General features: G+C 42.6%; 5 protein-coding genes across 7 annotated transcripts; 2 read left to right on the top strand and 3 right to left on the bottom strand.

Annotated features, from left to right (window-relative positions):
- On the top strand, window positions 1-3,797 carry layna (layilin a). The gene is made up of 8 exons (XM_070844175.1): window positions 1-100; window positions 219-239; window positions 429-726; window positions 1,477-1,634; window positions 1,714-1,758; window positions 1,888-1,950; window positions 2,050-2,146; window positions 3,086-3,797. The coding sequence occupies exons 1-8, from the start codon at window positions 25-27 to the stop codon at window positions 3,795-3,797; spliced, it is 1,470 nt and encodes a 489-aa protein (XP_070700276.1). The 5' UTR covers window positions 1-24.
- A 1,888-nt stretch (window positions 3,798-5,685) lies between these two features.
- On the bottom strand, window positions 5,686-12,877 carry alg9 (ALG9 alpha-1,2-mannosyltransferase). Of its 2 annotated transcripts, none has more exons than XM_070843742.1 (15): window positions 12,734-12,877; window positions 10,655-10,790; window positions 10,385-10,519; window positions 10,100-10,170; window positions 9,856-9,944; window positions 9,400-9,535; window positions 9,217-9,304; window positions 8,854-8,959; window positions 7,860-7,982; window positions 7,543-7,697; window positions 7,314-7,443; window positions 7,043-7,190; window positions 6,794-6,923; window positions 6,568-6,698; window positions 5,686-6,351 (listed from the first exon to the last, which is right to left on the bottom strand). In XM_070843742.1, exons 1-15 carry the CDS (start codon window positions 12,871-12,873, stop codon window positions 6,228-6,230), a joined length of 1,842 nt encoding a protein of 613 aa, XP_070699843.1. In that variant the 5' UTR covers window positions 12,874-12,877; the 3' UTR covers window positions 5,686-6,227. The 2 variants fall into 2 exon arrangements, with proteins under 2 accessions (XP_070699843.1, XP_070699844.1); XM_070843743.1 differs by having other exon boundaries at window positions 10,655-10,707; window positions 12,734-12,764.
- Window positions 12,878-13,821: 944 nt separating this feature from the next.
- On the bottom strand, window positions 13,822-17,207 carry fdxacb1 (ferredoxin-fold anticodon binding domain containing 1). The gene is made up of 6 exons (XM_070843681.1): window positions 17,183-17,207; window positions 16,717-16,905; window positions 16,477-16,633; window positions 15,628-15,831; window positions 15,352-15,510; window positions 13,822-15,249 (listed from the first exon to the last, which is right to left on the bottom strand). Exons 2-6 carry the CDS (start codon window positions 16,892-16,894, stop codon window positions 14,019-14,021), a joined length of 1,929 nt encoding a protein of 642 aa, XP_070699782.1. The 5' UTR covers window positions 16,895-16,905; window positions 17,183-17,207; the 3' UTR covers window positions 13,822-14,018.
- A 280-nt stretch (window positions 17,208-17,487) lies between these two features.
- On the top strand, window positions 17,488-20,803 carry LOC139213117 (mitochondrial import receptor subunit TOM40B). The gene is made up of 10 exons (XM_070843744.1): window positions 17,488-17,614; window positions 18,151-18,350; window positions 18,510-18,577; window positions 18,697-18,789; window positions 18,908-19,009; window positions 19,137-19,242; window positions 19,485-19,607; window positions 19,736-19,812; window positions 19,904-20,006; window positions 20,548-20,803. The coding sequence occupies exons 2-10, from the start codon at window positions 18,167-18,169 to the stop codon at window positions 20,685-20,687; spliced, it is 996 nt and encodes a 331-aa protein (XP_070699845.1). The 5' UTR covers window positions 17,488-17,614; window positions 18,151-18,166; the 3' UTR covers window positions 20,688-20,803.
- Window positions 20,804-22,568: 1,765 nt separating this feature from the next.
- On the bottom strand, window positions 22,569-26,811 carry bicdl2 (BICD family like cargo adaptor 2). 2 transcript variants are annotated; one of them, XM_070843957.1, is made up of 9 exons: window positions 26,433-26,811; window positions 25,393-25,608; window positions 25,022-25,138; window positions 24,299-24,445; window positions 23,989-24,135; window positions 23,732-23,806; window positions 23,167-23,249; window positions 22,980-23,094; window positions 22,569-22,883 (listed from the first exon to the last, which is right to left on the bottom strand). In XM_070843957.1, exons 1-9 carry the CDS (start codon window positions 26,676-26,678, stop codon window positions 22,713-22,715), a joined length of 1,317 nt encoding a protein of 438 aa, XP_070700058.1. In that variant the 5' UTR covers window positions 26,679-26,811; the 3' UTR covers window positions 22,569-22,712. The 2 variants fall into 2 exon arrangements, with proteins under 2 accessions (XP_070700058.1, XP_070700059.1); XM_070843958.1 differs by lacking the exon at window positions 23,989-24,135.
- Between the last annotated feature and the right edge of the window lie 513 nt (window positions 26,812-27,324).

Genomic DNA, 27,324 nt, shown 5'->3' with positions numbered 1-27,324 from the left:
GTGAACAGACGACAACTGAGGAAGATGGAGCTGCTCGCTATCCTCTGTCACCTGCTGCTTTTATGTTTTGATCCGTCTGCGGCCACAAGCCTCATCACAGGTAAGCTGCACACAAAAAGCACAACACAGCACAAAGACATGAACTCCAGACTGAATTCTTGATATCTCTGGTTTCCTCGTGGCATGCCTTCCTGATTCCTGATGTTTGGCTCTTGAAGCGGATATATTCGAAGCCAGAGGTAGGCAACACACTCCTCTTATAAATAGATTTATAAAAGTGAAGAGGGAACTCTATCACAAAATTCCCATAATGCCCCCTTTAAAGTGTTCAGGATGCTTGAGATATATGAGGGAACATGTGAAACCTCAGTGCAGTTTTGGCACATGTCCTCAGGTGTGTGTGTGTGTGTGTGTGTGTGTGTGTGCAGGTCAGCGTGTGTGCAAGGCAGGAAAAGGGAGGCCGTGTTACAAGCTGGCCTATTTCTCCGAGCTCCGGCGGAAGCTGAACTTCGCAGAGGCAGAGTTGGCCTGCAGACGGGACGGAGGGCAGCTGCTGAGCGTGGAGTCGGCGGCCGAGCAGAAGATCATAGAGCAGCTCATCACAGAGCTCCGCCCGGCTGATGGAGACTTCTGGATCGGTCTCCGCCGTAACCATGGAAACGAGGACAGCAGCTCGGACTGCTCCTCACAGTACTACTGGCTGGACGGCAGCAAGTCCACATTTAGGTGGGTGGGACATGGTGGGTCAAGGGGTCAAAAGTGAGGGCAGGATGAGTTAGTTGTTAGAAGTTTTAGAGAATTTCAGAGCAGTTGGGTTAAACATCAGATGATTTTTACACTGGTCAAGCCCCCGGGTATCGTGTGTGGTACCTGATTTTCAATACCAAAGAAAAAAGATTTGATTTGAGTTTGAGGCTACAATTTTTTTTTCTCTATAAAACCATTGTCATAGTTATAGATATTGTAGCATGAAATGCTTACTGAATACTGCATTTTTTAGGCCTATATTAATTTTGAAAACAACCTGTCTGTCAGGCCTTTTTTAATCAAAATAAAAATAAGAACATAAGAGAAATAAACATTTTTGATAAGGATATCTTAGTGTTTTGACAGGATATGTGATATGCACAATTTCTGAACTGCAATTTCTTTTCGCTTATCAGCCAATGTCTGCAATAAGCTAATATAGGCCAGTTTGTCTAAACACAGTAGCCGTACAATAACAAATTAAAAATGTTTAAAATTATAAACTAAAAATTAGGAACTATATGATCCAAAATAAAAAATAAATGCAATTAGAAAATCTGACCGCACACTTGATACCAGCTTCAACACTGCTTTCGAATGCAACAACAGCAACAAGTTATTATTTGATTAAATTTGCTTTTCATATGAGACTGCACATTTTGTAAAGTTCTCCGTTAAGGCAGCTTTGAGAGGAAGCCATTTTGTACATTGTGTGTGTGTTTGCTGTAGGAACTGGCACTGGGATGAGCCGTCATGCGGCTACGAGGTGTGTGTGGTGATGTATCACCAGCCGTCCGCTCCTCCAGGTCTGGGGGGGCTCTACATGTTCCAGTGGAACGACGACAATTGCGAAACCAAGAACAATTTCATCTGCAAATACACTGCAGGTACAACTAACAACACCATTTCAATGTTCTTTTATTGTGAAAATACTTGACTGTTGACCGTGACTCATTTTCTCCACAGAGAAGCCACTGGAGCCTTCACCCTCTCCGAACTCCACTCAAACAGGTAAAATGTGCTCTGTGTGATTGTTAAAAAATTTAACAGCATGTTATTCAGCAAATTTGATACTTTGAAAGTGAGCGTGTTCAGTATACAGTGAGACAGTCTGATTGTCATGGATGCTCTTCATCACAGATGTCTACTCTTCATCTGTGCTGCCGTGGAAACCAACCGAGCACAACCAGGGGGGAAGTACAGGTGGACTGACCCAACACACTTACCGCTCTGATAATGTCCAAACACCAACAGGACAGTCACTAAATCTTTATCTCTCTGTTGACTGTGTCTCTCTTTTAGCTCTGAATTTGGTTTACATCATCATTCCTACAATACCCCTGATACTGCTGTTACTAACCGTGATGGGAGTCTGCTGCTTCAAGCTGCTCATCAGACGGTAAGGATCCGAAACAAATGCAAAAACTAAACACTAAAGAGAAACAAAAGTTTTACTTCACCTGAATATTCCCACCAATGATCATTTGAAACATTGTAATTCATTGGATTGTTCCAAATCTAAATTCCAAATTTACTATATTTATTTTTCATAATTTTTGGTATAAAAATCCAGTTCACCATTTTACAGGACTACCACTCCATTGAAAATCCACATCATAACTAACAGTGTGCCTTTAACTGGTAAACAGGACAAGCTTGGTGTTATTTTGTATTTTTACCATCAACAAATCCCATGAAAACACCAAAACTTAGTTCACCTCTCAGTGCATTCTAACTTCCCTACCCAAGCCCATTTTTTTTCCTACTGAAGACTAAATCTTTAAAATCAGCTCACAAATATGTGCTATTTATTTCTAAAAAGGCCACAAGATTTCTTAAGACACCTGGGCACTGTAGTTCTCAGCAAATGTCACTCAAACACGTGGAAATAGCGCGTTTGCCGATTTGCCGGATTAATACACACTAGCCAGCACAGCAGCCAGATGATGAATGTGAGATTTGTTTAAAAACACTCTACAGTGCCAAGGTTCATCGTAAAGAAGAAACATGTCCCCCAGGGCAACGATGTGGGCCATAAATCTGCTTTTAATAGTTTTTGGATAACAATACAGGTTACGCAGAGGAATAAACCTAATCAGGCTATTTTTACAATACTTGTTAGTTAGATCAGTTCACTAAAACACAGATATTCTCTGACTCAAACATAGTCACGTCAAATTAACGCCATCATGAGCTTCGCCAGTTTGTAATTCACTCCAGGATACCTGCTGTATCTGCTTCATCTTCCACACCGTATAAACAGTCTGCTTCAGGTTTCATTTGTTAACATTAATGTTTGAGGTGTCTTGTTGTTTATACTTCTCTGTGCGTGAGACAGAAGGAGGAAAGAGCAGAAATCAGAAGTATGCCAGACAGACCCGGCCCTCTGCCCCAGCACGACTCCAAATGACGTCTACAACGTCATTCGCTCCCAGAAGGACGACGACCTGGTTTCGGCTCGCCCGCACACCAAAAACACCTCCTTTTTGTGCTCCTCCCCTGACACGCCGACAGGTGACTACGACAACCTGGGGGGTCGGGACACAGAGAGTGGCTTTGTGACGCTTGCCAGCACAGAGAGCTGCTTCCTCAACTTTGACCTCAATGACCTCAGCCTAGGGCGTCGTGGCACCCGCGACTTCTACGACACCAGCCTTGGCCGCTCAGGAAGGAGGGACGTGACTGACAGCAGTCTAGGTCGCACCGGCCACAGAGAGTATTATGACAGGAGTCTAGGTCGCCGTACAACAAAGAGCGAGCATTATGGCAGCAGCGTGTATGGTGATCATGGGCTCTATGATGGCAGTATCAGGGGAGGCAGTGACCTCTATGATCCCAAACTGAGGTCTGGAAGTCACACGGTGAAAGCTGACCTCTATCAGACATACATTACCACTGGCAAGGAGGATAATTACCAAACCTGCCTCGGTGCCTATGGAAACCGAAAATCCTACCAGGCAAATCTGGACTGCTACAGAAACGGCCTGAATCTTGGTGACAAAGGGAGATACTTCAATGAACAAGAGTGGATCAATAGAGAAAACTATTGATCTTCTTGTGGAGAGAATGGCAAAAAAACTGCACGTACGTGGTTGTAATTGTTTGTATGGTTTGTTTCTGAGGCCTGTAGCCCGCTGGTAGACTAGGCCCATGTGGCAATTAGTTTGTGGTAATTTAACAACATCAACAAAAACATTTTACCACTTATCTTTAGCCACGTCTAGCCATGCATATAGTCTGGGCTTCATTTGTGACATCTGTCCGTGAGATTCCTGCTTCCATCCCAATTTAATGGAGGTGAGTGAAAGGTTGTTTGTAGTGCTCACAGCGCTGGAGGAATACATTAAAATAATTCAACAGCAACACATCTTTCCCATGACAATGTCCACGTTACACAGAATAATCTACAGACCCACATCTACTGAGGGATGGGGGTGGAATATTAAGGACAGATCTCTGGAGAAATACACCACTGTTGATTTAAATAGACTTTTCACTGCAAATCAATTGTGGCAGAAATGTAAAATGCAAATATCTCAAAACCTGGACAAATGTCAAAACAATCGATATGGTCAGACACCGCAGACGAGGAACAATTGATTTGTGTCATCTGGGTGAAGCGACACTCTAACAGAGGTTTGAGATTAGATATTAAATGTGAACTCCAGTGCCTTTATACATCAAAGTCTGTTTACAGGTCTTAGAGAGTACAGCTGCATATGTAGAAAAAAGGTTGCGTAAAGCCTGTCATGGCTCCAGTGGGAGCTGCGCAAAACCTGATAAATTTCCTCAAACAATGTCACTGGAGTCATTGTCAGTTATAACGATGAAGTCACAGTCATGACGTTGATGTTAAAAAAAAAACTGCAGGGGTGGCGTTACAGGGAAGTTAGGTCAGCGGACCTCTGAAGCCCGATCTGCATCCCTACCTGAGTCTAGTGGTTCCAGGCTACATTAGCCGCTACTGGTATAACGCACCTGAATCCCTGGTTAAACAGTAATTGGTCGAATTGAATTCTGGGTAATGTAGGTCCCAGGTTTTGCCAAAGAAGAACAATATGTAGAATAGAAAAACTAGATATCTCTGGTTCTTTTTTTTTTTTAAACTCCATCAGGAGTCTGACAATTTTAAAGTGCAATGCTAAATCGGTGGAGTATTTTCATGTAAATAAAGTCAAATCAAAAACAACTGTACACACAGGATACCTGGGAGCCTTCGGCAGCCGTTGAAACTCCACTTTTGGGGAAAAGAGACCCAGTAAAGAAGCCAAGTTACAGCTAAAGTTAAACATGAACTCCTGATGTCATTGAGCCAGGTGACTTTTCTCATCAGTGATAGTTCTTTGACGGTAAAAATGTGTGTGTAGCAGCCTGTTTGCATGGCCTTGTCATGCTGCCCTTGCTTGGTAGGATAACTATTGAGGTCTTGAACCTTTATATTTGCTGAGCCTGGAAATACAGTTTACCTGATAGAAACAGGCTACCTCGAACTGTTAAGACACAATAACCCAATACTGCTTGAGGAAGCGAAGGCTGCATATTTTTATGTAGTGCAAGTCTGTTTAGACATGGCCTTAAATTTTGAGATGTCCAGAACTTGAACTGAATTGATACACTTGTTTTCTTGTTTATTAATGCCGTCCTGTCTGAGTATATTAAAGACAGTCAAAAACAAATGCTAGCTGAGTGAGTACAGCTTGAGTGCCTGCAGCCTGACCACAGCAATGGCATGACATTGGAGAGAATGATAAAATATAGCATCATTATTATTATTTATTCAGATCGTATTGTCTTGACATATCTCCTGTAAGCGAGAGTGGTTTGTATGTTTGTTACATAAAGAAATATTAAAATAAAATGAGATTATAATTGAATCTGTCTGCGTGTTGTAAAGTGCTTTTACTGTCATAATAAAAAACCGCAGGGCTGTATTCGCAATCAATCATGTTTTTATTAACATTCCAAGTTAAATTAATAAGCCACCCTCACTGTCATTCACCTCCACCACTCACACCCCACAGGACACACAACAAGATACTGTTCAAGTGCAGACAAGCAAACACTACAAGATTTCATGGATCAGTTTTTCAGAAAAGTTCTTCCATTCAGGCCACATTTTCAAGTGAAGTATGAAAAACACTTATATTTGTGTGCCTCTACTGGGATAAATACATGTCAAATCTTGTAGTGTGCTTCCACTGTAAGACATTCATTTACACACAGACAAACACACACACACAAACTAAGATAAAATGTTTGACAAACAGGTTCAGCTGATTCCTGCCAAGAACACCTGCATACATACCATTTCCCCCTCAACTGTTTCATGAGACAAATAATTCAAAACACATACATGAACGCATGTCCTACAATCTCACACACACACACACACACACACACAAATACCAGCTGTTTTGAGGGGAAGTGATTGATTTCTGTCGTCAGGATTTTGTACTTGGGACCAGGTTGGGGTTCACAGGTCAGCCATGGGTCCGTTTGCGAGGCTGCTTTTGCCGCCGTGGTTTCAAAATAACATAGCGTCTGTAGGCGGTGTGATGGTCTGATATAAAGGGGATGTAGAACGCTCTGAAGAGAGGAGATGATCTAAAAATGGAAAATGTTTTATTAAAGAACTGCACCAGTCTCTTTTAAGCCTTTGCACACATAAATTTGTTTATATCGTTCTACTAAATGTTGAAAATGTCACTCTTTATTTTTCTCTTTACTGTTTTAAAACTCCAATATATTAAGCTTTCATTTTCCTGATCTTAAAAAGATGTGTTTCATATTTCCATGTAAATTATGCATTTGGGAAAATACCTTGATGCTTGAAGGAAAGGCTTATAGGCGATGATGCTCCACTCCTCTTTGTTGGCTGCGAAACGTGGCTCATGTGGCGTCTCTTCGTCTGTGTCTAAGTCTACTAAGTAGTGGCACTGCCGTAAATCCACCTGCACAGAGCAGACATTTCAAAATTACAATGCGATTACTATCAATTACAGTGTCCATGGGTCAACAGAGATGCACGCGTGTCTGAGAGACTCACATATCTGCTTGGCTCCTCCAGGTTTTGGTCGTTCATATTAGCTGGGACGATCTGCGTGGCCAGAGGACCAGAGGCGTACGGCTGAGGCAGCTGCCCTTTAAACTCCGACTGAATGAAGTGCAGTTGCCAGCTGGAGATAAGGAAGAGAAACTGTCAGCAAGTGACACAGTCACACTTGGAAAATAACAAAATACACTTTCCATAATTTATCAGACATGGAAGACCCGTGTAGGAATCCTGGATACTGACTTGTGTGGTAGAAGGAAGCTGCTTGGGAAGCGGTACCACTCTTTGCCCACACACACACTAACAGATCTGCCTTCAGGGACTGAGTGAAGAGTCGGATCCTTGGCGATGCGATGGAACTCTGGGTACAGATCCAGAGGGGCGTGGTAGCCTGTAAACAGAGAAAAACTCTCATTTCATCCATCTTGGACTGTTGCTTTTGCTGCCTGGCACGGGTGGGAAGGAGAATAGTGTCTGTGTGCGTGCACGCACACACACACACACACACACACACCTCTGAAGAGGGCGACAGAACGAGACAGTGACAGCACTGTGAAGACCACGACTGCGCTCAGAGCCAACCAGTTAGAGGAGACTGTGTAGTGCTCCAGTCTGTACCGTTGGAACAGGAAGTGGTAGCATTTCTGCAGGAAACAAAATTAATCTGTAAAAAAAAATATTTGTTTCCATGCCCAGTACAAATGAAGCAATCAAATCCAAAACGGGTAAATGAGAAAACACACCTGTAGAGAGGAGAGAGCTACTGCCCCGCTGAGGCAAATGAGAGGGTAGATGGGAAAGAGAAAACGTTCTTCTTTATGAGGTCTGGTGAAGAAAACCAACATCCACAGATACATGGGAGACAGAGTCAGCCAGTATGGACGGCCCAGGTTCTGCACTGCAGAGAACAAGTGTGCACAAGCTCATAAAATCACGAGAAGAGCAGCTTTTTAACATCACAGCTAAAATAAACTCTTCAACGCGTTAGATTAAAAGACTGCATTTAGTGTTTGTTTTTTTATACATGCTGGCATATCAAAACACACACCACTGAACTCACCATTGAACCTGTGTAACAGTGTCTCCATGAGAGCGGTAAGTGGAAGAGAAAACAGTGCCAGAGCAAACACCAGGTTGAAGTTCAGGATCCCATTTGCAAAGTAGAAATGCCACGGCTCCGTACCTGAACATTAAACAATATAAAACATGCAAGCTATTAAAGCTCATGTGCAGAATATCAAAATAAAAACATCATAACTGTACAATTATTGTAAAAATGACACTGGAGCAAAGGAGATGGTAAAAGGATCTGTTATATCGGATTAAACACTGAAGGACGGTGATGGGGTCTCAAGCCCAAAGGCCCTACACTTATTCTGTTAGTGTCTATGAATTAAGCTGATTTCTGTCAACGCAATAGAGTGGAAAAGAGCTTACTGCCACACTTTCAATGGTCTGATATAATAGTGCTGATGATAGTATGCCCTCTAGAGTCGATTTGTTACATGAGCCAAACGATCACTATAACAAATACCCCAAACATGCATAACCACCTCGACTGTTATACGCTCCAACTGCCTTTAGACAGACTAGAAAAAGTTTATTTTAATGTTGTGTATAAATGTAGCATGCAGCATGTCCAAACTGATGTAAACGTCAGCTCAAGGATGTTATTTCTGATGCTCTGCCTGACCGATTAGTTCTAGTAAGGGCCAGTCATTTTCTTGGTGTCAATTATTGCACACAGCAAACATAAAGCAACTATCGCTGCCTGTAAGCTAGTGGCTGAATTACAATCTGGTAAAATGAGTTCTGCAGCTGCTGTACTGAACCAAGCGAGGGGTCTGGTCTGTAGGACATGCTGAATTAGATATTCTAAAAAAGATTCACTGTCTGCCCAAAAAAAGACAGTTTTATGTGTAAAAAATAAAACATGAAATGACATTACTTCCGGTGACTTTAATTCTCTAAAATAAACGGAGGTAATTTTGTTTTTATGAGGGACCTTTAGCCAATAAAACGACACTTTAATGATGTGTGCTCTTGTGTATTACCATACAGATCGGGTCCGTGTGGTGTGAAGACATTATACAGTAGAATATTCAGTGGAGCAATGACCAGTTTGCCATAAAAGAAGGAGTCCACTGCCACTAAGGGAACCTGAGAGAGATGCACAGAATTAACATCTGACTTTATCAGCATAAACATAACGTTATATAATTCATTAAGAATTACAAATATATCTACAAAGAGTGTGTGTATTTACTGCTACATAGAATCATTTTCTGTATTAATGATTAACTCTTCCACAGAAGCTGTGTGCCCACGCTGCAGCTGGGACTGTAAAAACAGACTAATCTATATGGCTTTAACATGCAAATCTATTTTATGTGCATTTTTTTTTTTTACATTCTTACCAGCAGCAGAAGCAGAGCAACAGCTGACCAGAGGATAAAACTTTTCCACTGCCTCTTTAACACCAACAGGTCCAAGGCAATCGGAGCCCTGCAGAGGTAATAAGCCAAAGATACCTTAACATTAATGCATACAGTGTAGTTCACATATCACCAACAAATAGGCATTTTAGTTCACGGTCCTACCCGATCAGAGCGGAGAATGGCCATCCAACGATGGCACCAGCAGCCACACCCATAACAGCCAACGGTGTTGAGTCCTGAAACCACCCCGTCATAGCAACCAGCGTTGTGTACATACAGAAAGAGGAAGGCAGGAATGCTGAGGAGAAAGAACAAAAGAGGGGCATGGATCACAAAAAACAGTCTCAGTGTGTTACAAAGCTTTGGTTAATCTGACCTTTATAGGAACAAACTAAATATGCAGACCAGACATGTCTCACAAACATGAAATGCTCCTTCTAAAATGTATACTCCCCACTGTACAAATAGTAATTCTGCTCCATATTTCTGTGATTTATAATTAAGTTTATATTATAATTAAGGCTCGGTAGTATTATTCTCTCTGTTATTCAGGAGGGCGACGGTGGAGGCTGTTATATGTATTTGAGTCACATACCAAAGTGAATAAATCCGACCAACCTGCAGATGAGCAGAACATTCCCGTGCTCAGGACCAGAAACGCCAACATCAGACGGCCCACATGCAAACCAAACTTCTTACAAACTGCCCTGTGTCACACACACACACACACACACACACACAAACCCAAACGGTTAACTTCCATATCATATATACATAAAGATTTCTATATAATCAACCCAATCAATCAAGTGTAAGCTGTAGTACAGAGGATGACTACTTGCATCTATGAGTGTATACTCACTTGTAGAAATAGAGTTCACAGACACAGCAGGAGAATGCTAAGACACATCGTACAAAGTAGAACACCAACACCTGCAACACAATCGTAACACAAGTCTGATTCTCAGTGAACAACACACTTTATGTACATTTTTACACATTACAACAGGACATTGTTGTGGTGTAGTTTGAAAGATGGGCAACACAAAGGAGCTACTGATTTTTATAATGTCAGGTCATCTTAGGTCATTTAGAATATGAACAATACCAGCATACACTGGAATAACAGGAATTTAGGAATAGTTACCTTGTTTGTCTGTAGTACGTGGGCATGCAAACAAGCAGGAAGAGCATGTAACCATAAGTAAGCATAGGACCTGATGGCGTACAACGGAGAATATTCCCATGTTTGCATCCCTGTGCCGTACAGCAGGTAGTGCATCTGTTGAAAACACAACAGTCACAACAGATAATAAACAATAAAGAAGTGTTGCAAAATGATTCTGACTCAGACATAGGGTCACAGGTGACAGCACGGTGCACTTTAGGATTTCTGATAGTGGTGAGTCGTACTCACAGGCTCCCAGTAGTTGAAGGTCTCATCGCAGTCTGAGATGTTGCTGAGCAAAGCTGCGCAGAAACGGGCAGAAAGCAGGCATTTAAACGCAGTTGAACCTTCTGGAGCCCATACCTGCCCTCCGCGACTTATTGACCTGTTTAAAAAAAATAATCCACAGATACACAGTCGCTAAACACTCAAGAATACATACACGTTATTATTAAGATGCACTTCAGCCTCAACCTTGATGTAAAAAATTAAACTGTTCATCACGTCTGCTTTGTGTATATTCAATAGAAAATTATCTTAAACTGTCTAATTAGCCATGTGAATCAGCCTGTATGCTGGCCTTTTAACTGCTGCCCGTCTATGTGTTTAGCTGGCTGATGTTTCTAGTGCTCCTGCTTTTAATGAAACACCAATTAAGGACTGAATCATGGTAATCGTTCCAGAGCAGCTTATTAATGTTGCCCTTAATTACGAGAAAAGTTATGTTTGGCAGAGAAAAGAAAAGCTCTTATTACTCCGAGGATCGAAAACCTGTGTCACAGTTTAACTATATCTGAGCACAATCACTTACTCGTCGTCTGAATCTCAGATCGTGGCTCTGTCCTGATTTACGTTACAACTAAACGGTTTCTCTGAATGTTATTTCACATATGAACACACACACATACAAACACACACTACTTTTTAAGTTAGCCCCGCTGACCGAGACGATTACTGTTATTATCATTAATAGCAGCAGCATAATTATGATTGATTACTTTTCCTTACTTTTCACCTGTCATTGTGTTTCTTCTCCTGCCTCTGGTAAATCAATTCACTAATAAATAGATAGCTATAGTTATTACTAAACAGACATGCTGTCAAGCCTGTAAATATTAAATATTTGGAGAACGTAAACAGAGAGGCCAAGGTCTGTGTCTTTCTGTAGAGCATTTTACTGAAGATAATTTTTATCATGACATGTGCATCTTACATTTTTACATAAATCTCTGTATTCCGATCTTGTTTTTTTTTTTTTAATTCTTAATATATTTTTGGTCTCATTATTAGTTTTCACACCAGTCTTTCAGCACAACCATGAGAGCATACCACAGTGTATAACACTACACATAGTGTTTGCATCATGGAAGCCTTTGAATCCTTGAATCCTAAATCCATATCTATATCATATGTAGTTTCTAGTAGTATGTCCACAAGTGTACAATGAGCAGATTGCTGAAAATATAATTTAAAAAAAAAATCAATGACAATAACAGCTGTGTGACACTAAATTATCAGCAGAAAAATACATCCATTATCTACCAGTGCCCATTATGACTACCTCCCAGATGTGGCCAGCTGTTTGCTTGAGTCCTCCGGATGAATGATGAGTACTTTAGAGTCACTACACTGGTGTGTGTGTGTGTGTGTGTGTGTGTGTGTGTGTGTGTGTGTGTGTGTGTGTGGGTGTGTGTGTGTGTGTGTGTGTGTGTGTGTAGTGATATAATAACCTCCACTCCTCCTTGTGTGTGGCAGTGTTTTCTACTGTTCACACCCATCAATCCTCAGATTAGTAAAGATTAGGGGCTCAGCTGTAGCTTAGCATTGATCCTCACATTACGTTTTATTATGACACGTCACCTTACAAACTGCAAAAACAAACAACAACAAAAAAAACCCCTTCAAAGTACTTCAGCTGCGTATCAATCACACCGATCACTGATCTAAAATAAATCTCGATGGCCGTGCAGAGCATGAGGTGACCCACTCCTCACTAGTCAGGGATGGTGCCTGTCAGTGTGACAGCTGGGGGAAATGAATGAACACTATCAAAACACAAACCGTGCTACTGATTATGGGCTGAGGGCGGAGATACAGCCTGAGCAGCCTTTATATTTCTCGCTGCTGTAAACAGACAGCTCTGTGGGTTGTTACGTGGACGCTGTCGGTCGTTGTTTCCGTGTTGTTGTGGTAGAAACTTGCCAACGTATCCTAGTAGCCAGCTAGCTAGCTAGCCTAGCTCCCCCCCGGCTCGGGCTGTCAGTCACACCGGGGATGGAGCTCCCAGCACCGGACAGTCACACGCCTCCTCTCCGGGCTCATACTCACTCTTGCCGGGTCTCTGTGGCTTTACTGTCGTCGCCGCCTTTCTCCTCTTTCGCCGGCCGAGCTTCGGCGGGGATGTTCACGTTGTTTGCATCTTGTCTGCTGCCTCGCCTGGTCCGCTGCCGAAGCGCCTTGGCCGCCATGTTTTCCGACGCTGCCCCCGAGTCCGACTTCGTTCATTTTCGCCGCCGTCCGGTTATTGACAGTAAACACAGCAGACAACAGGATCAATGTCCAATGAATCAATGGATCACTAACAAAGTCTGAAGGCATGCATGCACTAATGTGAAATTTGTCTACAGACGACCACGCAATTCAATATATATGAAGAAAACTGTTTAACATCATGAATGAATTATTGATTAATATACTTTTTTTTTTTAAAAGAACAGGAAAAGGAAACCAACAACTGCTTCTAAACCAAACACTGGATCCAAACAGTCTCATTACACATTTTTCCTGTAATAAAGTACCCAAATAAAAAGTTATTTTCAGCAAATGTTTCAGGATATTATAACTCCTGGTGACCCAAAGGTCTCAGGCATCACACCAGAGGAACAGTGGTGGAAAGTAACTAACTACTTATGTACACTTTTGTTTTATTTATTATATGCACTTTATATTTGTACTCCACTGCAGTTCAGTGTTTGATATTGTACTTTTTACTTCAATACATTTAAGGGCTATTGTTACGAGTGCATTAAGTACTATCTTGTGTGTAAAGATACAAAAAATAATTCAATCTTGAAAACTCTATAATTTAACACACCAACATTTTGAGTAATGAGTACTTTTCTTTTTGATGCTCACCACTGCAGAGGAATGGCTGGCTTTGCTTGTTACAAATGCTATTATGACAGCATATATATGTGTGTATTTTCTGATAGCTATTATATATATATTATATTATTTCATTTATATTACACTATATACTACTATATATTATTTCATACTATATTACTATACCTATTACTCCTGTACTATATACTATTATATATACAACATAACTCATTATAAGATAATTCATACATTATCTATCTATCTTACAATGATTCTCAATAAGACCACAAATGTGTGTTAAATACCAAGTTTATTATATAATAAATAAAACACACAGATATACAGAATTCAAATCACATCTCAAAGACATACTACAGCAAGCAATGCCTCATCTACTGTAAACACCGTTAACTACAGTTTTGCAGATTATATGCTTATAATTTGTTTAGCAGTCACAAACAAATAGTAAGAGGTTAAATCCGTGTTCCTCCTGGAGGTCAGACTGTGACTACCTGATGGTGACCTGCAGCCGGGAGGAAAGTAAGGATTCCAGTTGCTGATGAAACTGGAGGGCTTGCGTGTGTGACAAAGCATGTGTGTGTGAGTGGTAGATGAGTCTGTAGCAGTAACTGGTCTGGCTCAAGTCGGGATGTGAGAACGTATCAATGAGTTTAATTTGCTCCACGGAACCACGACTGGCCTCTCGGACCACAGCGTGGAACCTCCTCTCCTCCCACGTCGGCCCTGTCCAGAAGCTGATGTCGAAGCTGATGTGCTCGGGGAACAGGGAGTATGGGCGGAAAGGTTCCCCTGGCGATGGGCGCAGTGCAAACTGTTTTGAAAAGCGTGGGTCATGTGACCACAGCAGCCGCCAGTCGGGGAGTGAGAATAGAAGCGCGGCGAGGAGGTCCAAATTTAAGGACACGGTGACGCTGACGTGGCTAATGTTGTCGCATGTGTTGCTTGCAAACACCCTCCCAACCAGACCCATGGGCTGTGCCATCAGACGCAGATCTCCCTGTCCTGTGACCAGGGAGACCCCGTAGGGAGCGAGCAGTGTTTCTAGCCTTCGTCCAAGCAAGCTGATTGGCTCGCCATCGGAGGGGAAAACACCTCTGAGGAGAAGCTCGTGAAAGGCAGGCAGAGACCAGAGGTTTATAGGCACGTTCCTGAACACCAGGCCACTGATGCCAAATAAAAAGCTGCTCACACCATTACAGCCCTCACAGGGCCCCTCCCTCTCATGTCCTTCAACACTTGTATTATTCCCTTCATTCTCCTCATGACCCCCTTCAATGTTACTCAGCTCCTCTTTTTTAGTGAGAAGCTCTTCAATATGAGGGAGCAGCGATGGACGCAGCGTATAAAGGCCGCTCTCCCCCTCAGGATCAACATCAAGAGAGCATGCAGACCTCAAGCTCTCAGCTCCTTTGCTCCTCACTCTGTCCGCTTTATCCCAGTTCACGCCGGTGGCTGACGGAGCGTCCAAGGCCGACAGCTGGTCTTTTGCTTTGTCTGTGGAGGAGTGGCCGTCAGAGTTGAGGTCTTTCTGAAGAGGGTGGATCCAGTAGCAGTGTGTGCTGTCGGCATCACCGCAGCGCGTTTGCAGCCGTTTGGCCGCGAGCAGGAAGGGAACGGCCTCTGTCGTCATGGAGACGGACCACTTCTCCGCCAGCCCTTTGAGAAGAAAATCCTGCACCAGCCTGACAGGGTGGACAGAACCTGAGCAGAGAAATCCCCTGATGAAAGAGAAGAGACAGTGCGGACATGGTTATGTAACTTTTCTTTTTGCGTTGGTGGCTCATTACGCAGACAGCATGAGAGCCTCCGAGTTACTGTACCTGAAAATGTAATCACTGAGCTCTTCTGGTACGTTGTACTGGACGTTCTCTCCTTCAACAGCCTCCTCCACCTGAAGTACCTGAGCAGAGGGGTAGGGCAGGCTGCGAGTAAACACGTGGAGCAAAGCTTTCTCCACATGAAAGCCTTTATCCTGGCTCCTGTGGAGCAGCAACACCATCATTAGACAGCGTCAGTATGAAAACACACATCAAACACACACACAGCTACACACACACACAAGGCTGCTTCTATTTATACACTCACCTTTACCTTACCTGTATCCAGTGCACTTGTAGCTCTGGTATTTATCACTTTCAAAAGGCTGGACGTCAGAAAGGATCAGCTGGGCCTCGGCTGCCATGGCAGCCACCTGCCAGCTGTTGTGCCACTCTCGCTTCGGCTGGTCCACTGGTGTCCCACCCTGTCCGTTACACAAGGAAACATGGACCTCCCCGTCTTCAGCCAACACCTGAACGCAACTAGAAAAAAAACACCCACAAGTGTTCAGTATATTGCCATGGAAACTGTCACAGATACTTTGTAAGTATGAACACAATTACAGCAGGGCATCATCAGCAATAATGATAATCAGAGTTTCAGTACTGATAACAAAATTCATTTTGATACCTTGTTTTGAGAAATATCAAATCAAGTTTTATTGTCACATAATCCGATCACACACACAACATGCAGTGATTTTTTTATACAGTCTTTTTGTTTTCACTGAACAAAAGTAGCTCCCAAATTTTAAATGACTTTTAGATAAAAGCAGCCATAATAGTACTTGAATAAATGAATCGCCTAAAACTGACAAACCTGATTTAAATCAGGAACTGGTCGAAGAACCAGCTTATAGTCCTCCATAATGGTAAATATTTGATGCTACAGATAGATTTCAGTCAGTGCTAGAAACAAAACTTTGCTATATATTGCAAAACCAGTGACCTGAAGTCTCATAAATCAGTCTGATTAGGGAGAAAACCAATAATACACAAATGTTCCCCCATGATTTGTTTTAGAATGATGTTCTAACCTTGTGTAGACCAGTTGACATGACATAAAGGGATTTGGATGATGGAAAATGCTGTGAGTGGATTAAATTTAATGGCACGGTGCTGCTGTACCTGAGGAAGAAGTTTTTCAGAAGTTCTCTGTTCTTTTTAACCCCACTCTTCCTCCCCCTGTGAGGAAAGTTAAACACGACCCGGTCAAACGCACAGCCCTGGAGAGAGGAACACTCCCCCAGCTTGGTGCAGTCCACCCCGAAAAGCACAGTCCCACCTGATTGACACACAAGAAAGAGAAACGTGTAACAACACAAAACACAGCTCAGTGCAAACGAACAGGTCCTCAAAGACCCCTACCTGAGTCCTTGATGATCTGGATGTTTGTGGCTGCACCCTCCTGCCGCAGTGCCTCCTCCTGATGCTGCAGGCAGGTCGCCGTGATGCTGGTCTCTGTTTCACAGTGTATCCGGCTCACGGAGGCAGAAAACGAGAAGTTCCCTTCTCCCACCAGCAATATGGACCGTGAAGCAGACATGTCCAATCCGACTGGAAATGAAGGGAACAAGCAAAAACTAAAATTCCCTGAAAGGATAGACCTAAATAACCGACTTAGGGGCGACAATCACCACCTGCACTCTTCTTCTTGGCGGTCTAATAATATCGTAGTAAAGGCATATTTCACCAAGTATCGTCCGTATCTTGTGTCTAAGTCTGGCTCGGATAAACAGCAGACATTATCTCGACTGTAATGTAGATTAAGGCCGGTGACCTTCCCCTGCTCTCCGGTGCTGCAGTAAATGAAAGCCGAGCAACATTATCTCACCTGTAGCGGCTCTCGCTCGCCTTAAACACGGTGTCGCAGATACAGTAGTCCGACGAGAAACAAAGGCGTTATGGACCCTACGCTGTTCACCTGAGCACTCAAAGCTCCCAGAATGACAAATTAATGTATTTCAAACCGATGTTAGGTTGTTAAAAATGCGTGTTTGGCATTTGAACCATATTCCCATCGATTTTCATTCATGTAAAAGTAAAATCGTATTTTTTTTCCAGACGACGGGATCCTTATCTCTTATTTTCGGGGGGACGCATTTGCAGGTTGGTGCATCACATCTGGAGGAGGGAGCCTCTCTAGCAGCATCAGTTGATCCCAGCATCCATTATCTTTTAGTTTATTTCTACGAACCTGACAGTTTTTCTGATGTGCGGCTCTCAGCTCCGGTCGGGATTTTAAGGCCTCTCGGTAACAGCGGAAGTAGGTAGCGAAGCCACGAGCGCACTTACGTGTGTGTTTGTCTGTGCTGATGCTAAGGTCATACTAGCTAACGGCACCGCTGCACCTGCACATGAAAACAACCGACTGCCTTGCATGATGCACTTACTCTTAATCACTCTAGCAATTCCAGCATTAAATGCAATAGAAACCGATTTAAGAAACTAGCAAAATACATAAAAAAATCTAAGCCTGTATTATGTGTTGTACGCCTTATTTTGTCTGCATCTTTCATACTCTTGTTTTGCTAACTGTGTGTGTGTGTGTGTCTGTATAATGACGTGCCCTTTAAAATCCTTTTACATGATGTATAATCAGAACAGTGTCTACTAAAGAAACTGTTTTGTTTTCTTCCTGTAAATTGTATTTCAGTGCAGGTGTTCTGCTCTGCCTCTATTCTCCTCATATAGGACACAGTCTGGTTTTAAATAGTGAAGGTACAGGCTGCAGGTGAGATGCTTAAATGGGTCACAGCATCTCTATTAAAGTGTCTATTGATGTCTATTTGTGTCTTGTAGGAAGTGGAGTGCCCACATGGGCAGCGTTCTGGCGTTGTCTTCCGGTCCGGGCCATCACAACTGGCCTTTCTCCACGGACCCACCTCCTTCTCGCTGGGACGCACACCCTGCTCACTGGGACAGTCCTCCCCGGTGGGAGAGGAGAGATGGCCGCCTTCCCAACCCAGGCAGCTTTCACTCTCTCCACAGGAGCTGCAAAGGTATGTGTGGCTGGAAAGCAAGAAGTGTGGAGTGCATAATCCCCTGAGAAATAAACTCTCTACTTTCATCGAGCTCCTTTTGAAATGAATCATTTATTCTACATGTGTTGTAGATAAACGTGATGTTCATGTTTTTGATCTGTCTGCTTTTCTCCTCAGATGTGTTCCCTCAACAGATTGAGGGAGTCAAGATGATCCTCAATAAAACCCTGAGCAGCTTCTTCAAGGTGACTCTTCTACCCACATTACATTCCTGCAGTTTGTCGCATGTAAAGATAATATGGCCGTAAATCTCTTGCATCTGAAAATGTTTTATTTTGAACGTAATGTATGTGTTTGCCTCCAGGTCAGTCATGCTCTCCACCTCAGTGCTGTTAGTCCTTCATACTATCGATTCCACGTGGAGCATCTGCAGTCTGATGATTACAGCAAGGACAAGGTCAAGCACGAGTCATCACATAATAATTATGTTACCGCTGCTAGAAAGTTGGAAAACAGATGAAGCTGCTGCCTTTTTGAGCTGACAGGTTCCATGTTGATCCTTCCTCACATGTTAGGATGCCCCAGCGTTGATCGGTGAGATGGACTCCTCAGGTAGCCTGAACGCTCACGCTCTGCTGCACCTCACCGAGCGAGTACGAGCCCGGACAGTGTTCCAGGTCAGGTTGATGTCTGTCTCTCTCTCCCTTTGTTCATCTATTTCCATCCCGTGTTCAGACACCGCCACTGTACTGAATGCAATTTGCTGCAAACAACTTAATGTTTGGGTTGTTGATTGTACTCCAGACCCAGCAGTCCCAGTTTGTAACTTGGCAGTTTGAAACTGAGTACAGAGGGAACGACTTCACCGCTGCTGTGACGGTAGCCAATCCAGACGTCCTCAGAGAATCAGGTGAGAAAAGCGTCTCGTCTGAGCACCACTCAGTTATGCAGTCATCAGTAGTTCCCGATAGCCATCAGCAAAATATTACTATGTTATCATTATCCACTGAGCATTATTTGGGATCAGTCGAATGATCTTTTTTGAGAGTTTTTCACTGAATTCACCTTTCAATTTAGCAAGAAAACGCATAATCCTGATATTGTTTATTGCTCTAATCTATGATGTATCTGTGTGTGTTTCTCTTGGAACAGTCATCCTTGTGGCACACTTCCTACAGAGTGTGTCATCTGGGCTGGTGTTAGGAGGGGAGCTGGTCTACCACCGGGGCCGAGCAGAAGAGGGAGGAATTCTTACTTTGGCTGGACAGTACTCAAGTGAGAGTTTGTCTCTGATTGTGAATCTGCTTTCAAAATCTGCATCTTTCCTCATGTGTTTTGCTCGATATAGCGGCAGCCTTTCACCTTCTCTTGTCTCTTTCGTCTTTCACCGTCTCTCCATGCAGGACCAAACTGGGTGGCGACGCTGAACGCTGGGAAAGGAGGTGCCCATGCTAGCTACTATCACAGAGCCAACAAACAGGTAAGAGCAAATAGCACCATACTGTGGAGGCACACCATTTGCTTAAGGGACTTGTTGCAAATGTGAACTAGCACGAGCTTGTGTTCACCAGATCCAGGTCGGGGTGGAGTTTGAAGCCAGTACCAGGACGCAGGAGACCACAACCTCATTTGGGTACCAGATGGAACTCCCAGAGGCCAACATGGTCTTTCGAGGTAAATTTCTTTCAGCCACAATCTCCAGCTGACCATGTGCATAAGTTCTGGGCGCAACCACGGCTGACAGATTTGGTCCTGAAATATTTAAAGCACTTAGTCAGGACCTTAACACGCATATCACTCCCAACCCTCTAACAGTCCTTTTTGTGCCTACCTCCACCTCCTAATATACCCACCACAACACAGTGTTGTGACCTCAAAGATAGGTGCCTTAAATCTTAGAATGCATAAAGTTTGAAAAAGTGTCTCTCAATCTCATTAAAGGGTTCCCTTAAGTCCTTCCACAAGACTTGGAATCCCCTTCTGGACTTAATCAAAAGCCTTACTGTCGCTCCTGAGACTTATGGTGCGGCCTGAGTGTTTTATTTAAATCAGGCAATTCATTTAATTTTTCAATTGGTTATTTATTTTATGTTTTTAATGGCCATGACACTTGATATTTTCTTTTTAATTCAAATTCTCTCATTCAAAAGGAATGGTCAATGAAAGCTGTGCAGTAAACATTCAGTAGATGATAACTTTTTGTGTGTGTCTCCAGGTATGATAAATAGTCGGTGCATAATCGGAGGCGTGTTGGAGAAGCGTCTGACCCCGCTCCCTGCCACTCTGATCATGGGCGCCTTTGTAAATCACAGAGGTGACAAGCTGCAAGTGGGCCTCGGCATCAACGTGGGATAACCCTCTGCTAACCTCCTGCTGGAATTAAACTGGCTGTCAGGACGTCCATCCAGAGACTTAAGAGGCTTCGTAATTAACTGATCTTTCAAGGTTTATCAGCCTCACTAAAACACTTCTTACAAAACACTGGAGCGTCATGGATTGTTTGGGTGTTGAAGCCCAAATGTTTCCTTAAACTGATGCATCTCATCTTGCTACCTACCTCTCACAACTGAGGTGATGTTTTCTGAGTGGATGACGACAGGATCGAACGGGAAAAATGGACGAACATTTTGAGTGGATCAACAGCTGTGACTGGAGTTGTGTTACAGTCTCCCTAAAACCAGATAGCACATCACCTTTTGGACAGTGAAAACCGAGAGGAGGAGAGTCATACTCTACTGTAAACTGAAAATAAGTAAAAGTTTTATACTGTAGGTAGTGATACAGGAACTTAATGTATAGCGATTATGAAAGATAATTGTGTTTTTCATGATTTAGCCCATTAACTACGTAAATGGGTGAAATCATGCTTAAACACCAGTACGATCCTTAAAATTGTGTGTATGAGTATAACTGATTGTGTGTTCGATTGTGTGCACATCTTTGTTTTGCCAGCGTATAAAGGTGTGTGCCATTCCACACACGAACAAACAGCCTGTTGACTGCAAGAGAAAAGGTGCTGCTCCATATATACCAGCCTCCTGCTGAGGGATGTGAGAGCAGCTATGCACTGACTCTACTGATCCAGGACTGTTCTGTGAGTATATAGACGAAGGCACGTGGAAACACTGGCCTGTATGCAACCTGCACTACTCACGCTGCTTCTGGGCATTTCCAGTCCTGTTTAACATAAATGTTCTGTCTAACATATAAGTTCTATGTATTATTTATACATTATGTAATATAAGCATAGAGAGAAGTGAAAGGATCCTTCTTTTTGGACTTAATTTATTAAAGATGTTATTTCTATCACAATTACTGTTTTTTTTAATTAATGTTTGTCATAATAGTTCTGTAGACATACAGTAGCACTGTGCATTCATTGTGTTTTAAAGCTCCATTAATCAATAGCGATAGAGACGCACACGACTCTGAATCTGCCCTGAGCACTAAGGTGCTTTCAAACCTCCGTTGGCTCGTTGGTTGTACATACATAGTTTAACAGCTAACAAGCTGAAGAGGAATTCTTAGGGACCAAACAATTAAAAGGAGGGTGAACATTTATCAGATGGTCAGAAATACCAGAACCTCCAGATGAATATGAATGTTTATCTATTTCATATTTAAATAGTTGCTAATATGTTTACATAACTTTAAAAGGCCATCTTATGTCTGGTTTGTGTTCACTTCAGCTTGTCGTCCCTCAAGGTGTGTTCTGACAGAAAGCAAAGCAAATTTCTGCCACGTGCCATTTTAGCAAATTTGACCATTGTGGTGTCTGTCATGGCACAAGAAGCCAATGTACTGTATGCAAACATTTTTTTTCCAAGTACAAGTGAACTCAAGTCCAGTCCCTACTCTGCCTTTAACTGGCTCTGACCCTCTGAACATCTCACTCCACATGCCTAAACCTAACCAATCAGGGGTTTGACCATCCTAAGAAAAGATCACAAAAAAGAAAAATCACCAACTGTTTCTGCAGGAGTGTTTGTGTGTTTGTGTTCAGCTCAGCCTCTCACCAAATTCCATTCTCTCTCCTTTTTTCCTCTCCCATGTATTTTTATGCAGCAGACTCCTTAAGCCCCAAAATTCACGTACATTTTTTCCTCAAGTTGAAGTCAATACAGTATCTTTAAAATTCTCTTCGTCCTCTGTCTCAGCACAAAGTCAGTGACCAAAATTTTTTTTAAAAATTCAGCTTTAGATTTTTAATATAAACTCTTAAAAACTACAATTACACTGTACATACTTATATATACAAATATGCTTAAACATGAGGTCTGTAAACATGTAACTTGTTGATGCTGATACCACATTACAGTGTACACTGGTCAGTGGATCTGGAAGCATAAGCCCACAGTGGCAAAGATAAAAGTGACACTGTTATTTGTCTCTGAAAAAGGAAGAGAAGAATCCTTTCCCTCCTTCTCCCTTCACTTTCAAAGATTTGCTTCTCTGCAGTCCTCCTGTGGTGTTTTTCTCTCGCTCTTGTTCCCGTTGTCTCTCCTCCTCCCTTTGCTGCACCTGCTGATTGATCACCAGCCGCATGTCCTCCTGCAACAAGATGGAAGGATCAGATGGAAAAACAATATTCAGCTTAATCACTGAACCACTTTTCATTCATCATTTTTTGCCTCTGCACACACTCACCTGCCAGGCATCCAGCTCTTGAGACAGCGCCACCTTGTGTTTGATGGTGTTGAGAAGCTGCTGAGTTAGTGTTTCTTTCTCCTGACGCACCTTGGCCAGTTCACTCCCTAAGGAACTGGACATTTTATGATAATTAGTGAAACATATATCGCTGATGGTGCATTAAATGTTGCACATTTTGCATTACCTGTAGCTTGGCTCTCCGGGGCTGCTCGTAAATGGCTTGATTTCCTCCCTCAAAGACTCCAGCTCTTCTCGTTGAGATTGCAGCTGCAAAGTGTGAAATTAGAAAGCAAACTTCTTTATTATATTCAATATTCAAAAAACTCTGATGTATCCAGTTTAAAGATCCTCTCCAGGAATGTTTTAAGACTTTAAAAATTAATTTGTGTGATATGGTTTTTCTGCTCCTTCTACTTTATTGAAAAATCCAGACTCCATGCTGATATCTTTCATTTCAAAAGCTTGAAAACTTTAAAGTTACAACTAGACACAAGATCAAAACACTCTTCAAATTCCACACGTACACCATTCTGCACACTTAGGGTCAAACATTCACATTAAGTAACAACATGCAAAACACATTTTTTGCAGTTTTAATTGTAGCAAGTGGTAAAGTGGTAAAACCGCAAGGTGTTAGAATATGTTGATGTTAGGCTGGACTGTGTTGCTCCCCAAAAGTTTAGCCTACAACAATTACTGGTGCTCCTTTGCCTGTATGTGTATGTGTGGTGGAAGACACTTCAACAGACCTCCTCTTTGAGCGCTTGTATCTCTTCATCTTTTGCTTGTAGAGCTACGGAGTGAGCTAGGAGAGCCTCTCTAGCCTGGTTAGCAGGAGATAGAAACAGACAGAAAGGTCAGCAAGGTCAAAACACTTATTACTTTGTGCTTTCCATGGAAATTTGGCAACAAAGATCTTGTAAATTTTCCTCGTGAAGCTGTTATGTATCTGTCAGTGCAGTTACCCAGGGTGTGTGTGTGTGTGTGTGTGTGTGTGTGTGTGTACCTGTGATTGCTGAATTTCACTAAGCAGAGATAAAGGTGGTGTGTGTGTACTGTCCAGAATGCTCTCCTCCCCAAGGTTCAGAGCTTTCTGCTGAAGAGAGCGATTCAAGGTTCGCAATTCAAACACCACTCCCTGCTCCTGCTCTATCTACATGTGGTACACACACAAACACACATGCAGTGAGATACGGGCACAAGCACACACACACGCACACACACAAATCAGAAACTAGCCGTGTTTGTGAGCCTGCAGCGCATGATTCTCCCTCAGGCTTCATCTATCGTCTTTAATATCAGTCACTGATCCTCACCTCTGCTTCTTTCTCGCTCAGGTTAGTCTGCAGCTCCGACAGTCTGTCTCTCAGTCTCTCTCTCTCCACGCGGAGTCGATCGCTGTCCTCCTGTGAACCTTTTAGTTGTGCCTCTATGTGTGATAGCCGCTCCAGCAAAACTCTGTTCTGTACAGGAAGAAGATAGATAACACAAAATATTGAGTATATGGTGCAATGAAAATGAAAATACATGCCACTCACTTCAGTCAGAGCACAATAAGATTTTAATGCATCGATGTGGATACTTGTGCTCCCAAGTCTGTTACATCTTTATGGGTTTACTTCATATTCTGCACCATTGGTTCGTGGCATCGCAGGTTTAGACTTGAGACTTAGACTCAAGTCAGACTCAAGTCACCAAACAGGGCTTGTGATTTGATTTCAACTTGACTTACATGAGACTTCAGTGAAGACCTGACCTAACTTGATCTGACTTGGTTTCGTCTAAACGGAGCCAGACAAAAAAAGAGAGGATGGTCTTTTCTCATAGTTTTAGGGTTTGTGGACAGACATTTATTTTGAAAAGACTTTTTGAGTAATGTCCCCTTTAAGACAGCTTTGAAATTAAATGGTCAACAGACTAATTGGCCACTGGAAAGTGAACGCCCTAATACGTTCAATAATATGTTAATGACTGTCACACTGAAACTGTTGTTATTGTGCAATAAGTTTTAAAAGTACTGGTGATAGCGATGAGGATACCTCTGCTTGTATGTTCTCTAATTGTGTGAAGTTGATATTTCGGCTAAAAGTTGATTCGTCCATCTCTTCTCTGAGAGAACGAAGCTCAGTCCTCAAGGAGTGCTCCAGTGTTACAGCCTAGATGAGTGGAAGATAGAAAAGTTGAGAAATGTTACCTATTGTTCAATGAGTGACAAGGGTGTGACTCCCTAAACCTGCTAGTCTGCATTTTTCCACCACACACACAGACAATTCCCACACACAAACACAGACACCCAAACACCTACAGTAGATCCTGTTTATTCTAACAGCATTGTAAGATAATTTTCTTTGGTGGTTTGGTGGCTCATTAAGGCAGGGTTCAGGCTGCCAATTAGCTGGTAGATTCTAACCTCTGCTAGCTGCTCCACCAAGCGTTGGTTATGATTGGCAAACTGAGTCAGCTGTTCACTCTCATCCCTTCGCCGGTCACGCCCATGGCTGTGATGTCGCTCCAGCTCAGCCCTCAAGGCAGCTACATCTGCTATCAGCTCTGCCTCTCTCTGCCCAGATGCCAGCTCATTCATCTCCAACTTCCTCTGAAGAACATGCTTCTCCTGCTGTAAAGCCTGAGACATTAAACACAACATGAAGTGCCTTCAATGCAACACTGGCTGAAATACAACACTTTATGTCTGTATTCTTGTTATTTTGAATATGAAGTGAAATGACAACATAGATTAGTGAAAGCAGTGAAATTGGTCCTTGAAAAAACAGGGAACGCCTTTTTCACAGTCAATGTTTTGACTTGTCATAACAGTAAAAATCACAGGTGTTACAGATAACTTCCTCCATGACTCAGCTCTTCTTCAGGTGTCCCAGTAAGTCATGAAAGTGGGACAGTGGACTACATGCACAATACCACGACCCTAAAACAGAAGCATCTATATCCAGCCATCATTGATTGTGTTATTTACATCTGTGCTTTTCCCACTATGACATCTCAAAATATCTTCCATGAAAAAAGCCCATATTGTTAATTGTTTGCAATACACCAGTGGAACTTTTATGTCTGCAGTCTATTGAAAGCATTTACAGTAGGTAACTTACAGGAAAAATACTATACAGCAACAATAAACTTTTTACTATCATAATAATATAATCCAAATACACTTATCCAGCCATGAACCTATTTTTGCACACTATTATCATTCTTAACTGTTGTCCTCTAATGTCTGACTGTTTTGTGTTTATGTGATATGCAGAGACAGAAGTGTGGGACTAGTATTTAACCTTGACTGTTACAGACTTTTTTCCATCTTTATGATGATTGCCCTGCAGGCTAGAATAACTCAAATGTAACTTATTTGTTTATGGTAAAAGGGTTTTTGTGCTCCTTTTGTTCCCACCTCATAGTCATGAAAACCCCAGTTTACTACAGCTTTATCCTTACCTCCACTTCCCTCTCACTCTGCTCCAGAGAGGCTGCCAGCTCCTCATTCTTCTCCAGTAAAGCCTGTCCCAGCTCTGCAGCTAGTATCAGATCCGTCTCGATCCCTCCTCCGCCGTCACTGTTGCCAGGAGAGGATGTGGATGAGGGGAGAGCAAAGGAGAGGGAGACTGAGGAAGATGAGGAGAGAGGGAAGAAGGGGTCCTCCAGGCTGGGGGAAGGAAGACTGTTTTTCCTGGGGGTGAACATGGTCGACAGCTGCAGGCTTGTAGATGTCAGTTACAAAGCATCATCGCAGATCCTCGGACTTGTGATCCACAGTCACACGGGTGGCAGGTAGGCAGCCACAGGCCTCTATAAGATCAGAGATCCTTTTCTTTCTCTTGATGGTCTGGTCTCGGGTGGTTTGTTGAGTTTATTTTCCAATTTTTAATCCAGACAAAGTCACTGCCAAACTTGTTCTTCACTGTGGTGCCAGTGATCCTAATGCTGGTATTCTTCAAATCTTCTCTTTTTCACAGATAACTCTGTAGGCAAGACAATACCCTCAATGACACAGAAAACCACTATAAACACGTTTATGATCTGTAACTGTGAAAGTTAAGACGTGTGATGACTTGTGTGAGTGCCAGACTTGTTGTGTTCTGGTAATATAATCTCACATGGCCTTTACGGAGGTCTTTTGTCAGACAGGTGCTTTTGTTACTCTGACCGAAATACCAGCTCCACTATTATCTTTGCTCGGCTCCCCTCCCTAAATTCCAAAGGCATTGTGGTATACTATTTCCTGCAAATAAAAGTCTTGAATGTTTCCAGGACTGCTTCTAAAGTAATTACATCTGGTCAAGTCAGTAAGAAACAATCACTTTCACGCTTGTTTTAAAAGGCCTTTAAA

Source organism: Pempheris klunzingeri, chromosome 14 (assembly GCF_042242105.1).
Source record: "Pempheris klunzingeri isolate RE-2024b chromosome 14, fPemKlu1.hap1, whole genome shotgun sequence".
Taxonomy (NCBI): Eukaryota; Metazoa; Chordata; class Actinopteri; order Acropomatiformes; family Pempheridae; genus Pempheris; species Pempheris klunzingeri.
Note: the sequence above shows the minus strand (reverse complement) of the source record. Positions and strands in the feature narration are given on the sequence as shown.

What these genes read in the sequence shown, in the direction of transcription:
- layna (XM_070844175.1), top strand. Translation starts at nt 25, where the DNA reads ATGGAGCTGCTCGCTATCCTCTGTCACCTGCTGCTTTTATGTTTTGAT. An exon ending in GGATATATTCGAAGCCAGAG is followed by an intron (nt 240 to 428) that starts GTAGGCAACACA and finishes GTGTGTGTGCAG; the next exon opens with GTCAGCGTGTGTGCAAGGCA. An exon ending in GGCAGCAAGTCCACATTTAG is followed by an intron (nt 727 to 1,476) that starts GTGGGTGGGACA and finishes TGTTTGCTGTAG; the next exon opens with GAACTGGCACTGGGATGAGC.
- alg9 (XM_070843742.1), bottom strand. Translation starts at nt 12,873, where the DNA reads ATGGCGGCCAAGGCGCTTCGGCAGCGGACCAGGCGAGGCAGCAGACAA. An exon ending in TTGCTCTGCTTCTGCTGCTG is followed by an intron (nt 8,960 to 9,216) that starts GTAAGAATGTAA and finishes CATCTCTCTCAG; the next exon opens with GTTCCCTTAGTGGCAGTGGA. An exon ending in TTCTGTCGCCCTCTTCAGAG is followed by an intron (nt 7,191 to 7,313) that starts GTGTGTGTGTGT and finishes CTCTGTTTACAG; the next exon opens with GCTACCACGCCCCTCTGGAT.
- fdxacb1 (XM_070843681.1), bottom strand. Translation starts at nt 16,894, where the DNA reads ATGTCTGCTTCACGGTCCATATTGCTGGTGGGAGAAGGGAACTTCTCG. An exon ending in TACAAGTGCACTGGATACAG is followed by an intron (nt 15,511 to 15,627) that starts GTAAGGTAAAGG and finishes GCTGCTCCACAG; the next exon opens with GAGCCAGGATAAAGGCTTTC. An exon ending in CTCAGTGATTACATTTTCAG is followed by an intron (nt 15,250 to 15,351) that starts GTACAGTAACTC and finishes CTCTTTCATCAG; the next exon opens with GGGATTTCTCTGCTCAGGTT.
- LOC139213117 (XM_070843744.1), top strand. Translation starts at nt 18,167, where the DNA reads ATGGGCAGCGTTCTGGCGTTGTCTTCCGGTCCGGGCCATCACAACTGG. An exon ending in TCTCCACAGGAGCTGCAAAG is followed by an intron (nt 18,351 to 18,509) that starts GTATGTGTGGCT and finishes TTTTCTCCTCAG; the next exon opens with ATGTGTTCCCTCAACAGATT. An exon ending in AGACGTCCTCAGAGAATCAG is followed by an intron (nt 19,243 to 19,484) that starts GTGAGAAAAGCG and finishes CTCTTGGAACAG; the next exon opens with TCATCCTTGTGGCACACTTC.
- bicdl2 (XM_070843957.1), bottom strand. Translation starts at nt 26,678, where the DNA reads ATGTTCACCCCCAGGAAAAACAGTCTTCCTTCCCCCAGCCTGGAGGAC. An exon ending in TGGTGGAGCAGCTAGCAGAG is followed by an intron (nt 25,139 to 25,392) that starts GTTAGAATCTAC and finishes CCACTCATCTAG; the next exon opens with GCTGTAACACTGGAGCACTC. An exon ending in TACAAGCGCTCAAAGAGGAG is followed by an intron (nt 23,250 to 23,731) that starts GTCTGTTGAAGT and finishes CACACTTTGCAG; the next exon opens with CTGCAATCTCAACGAGAAGA.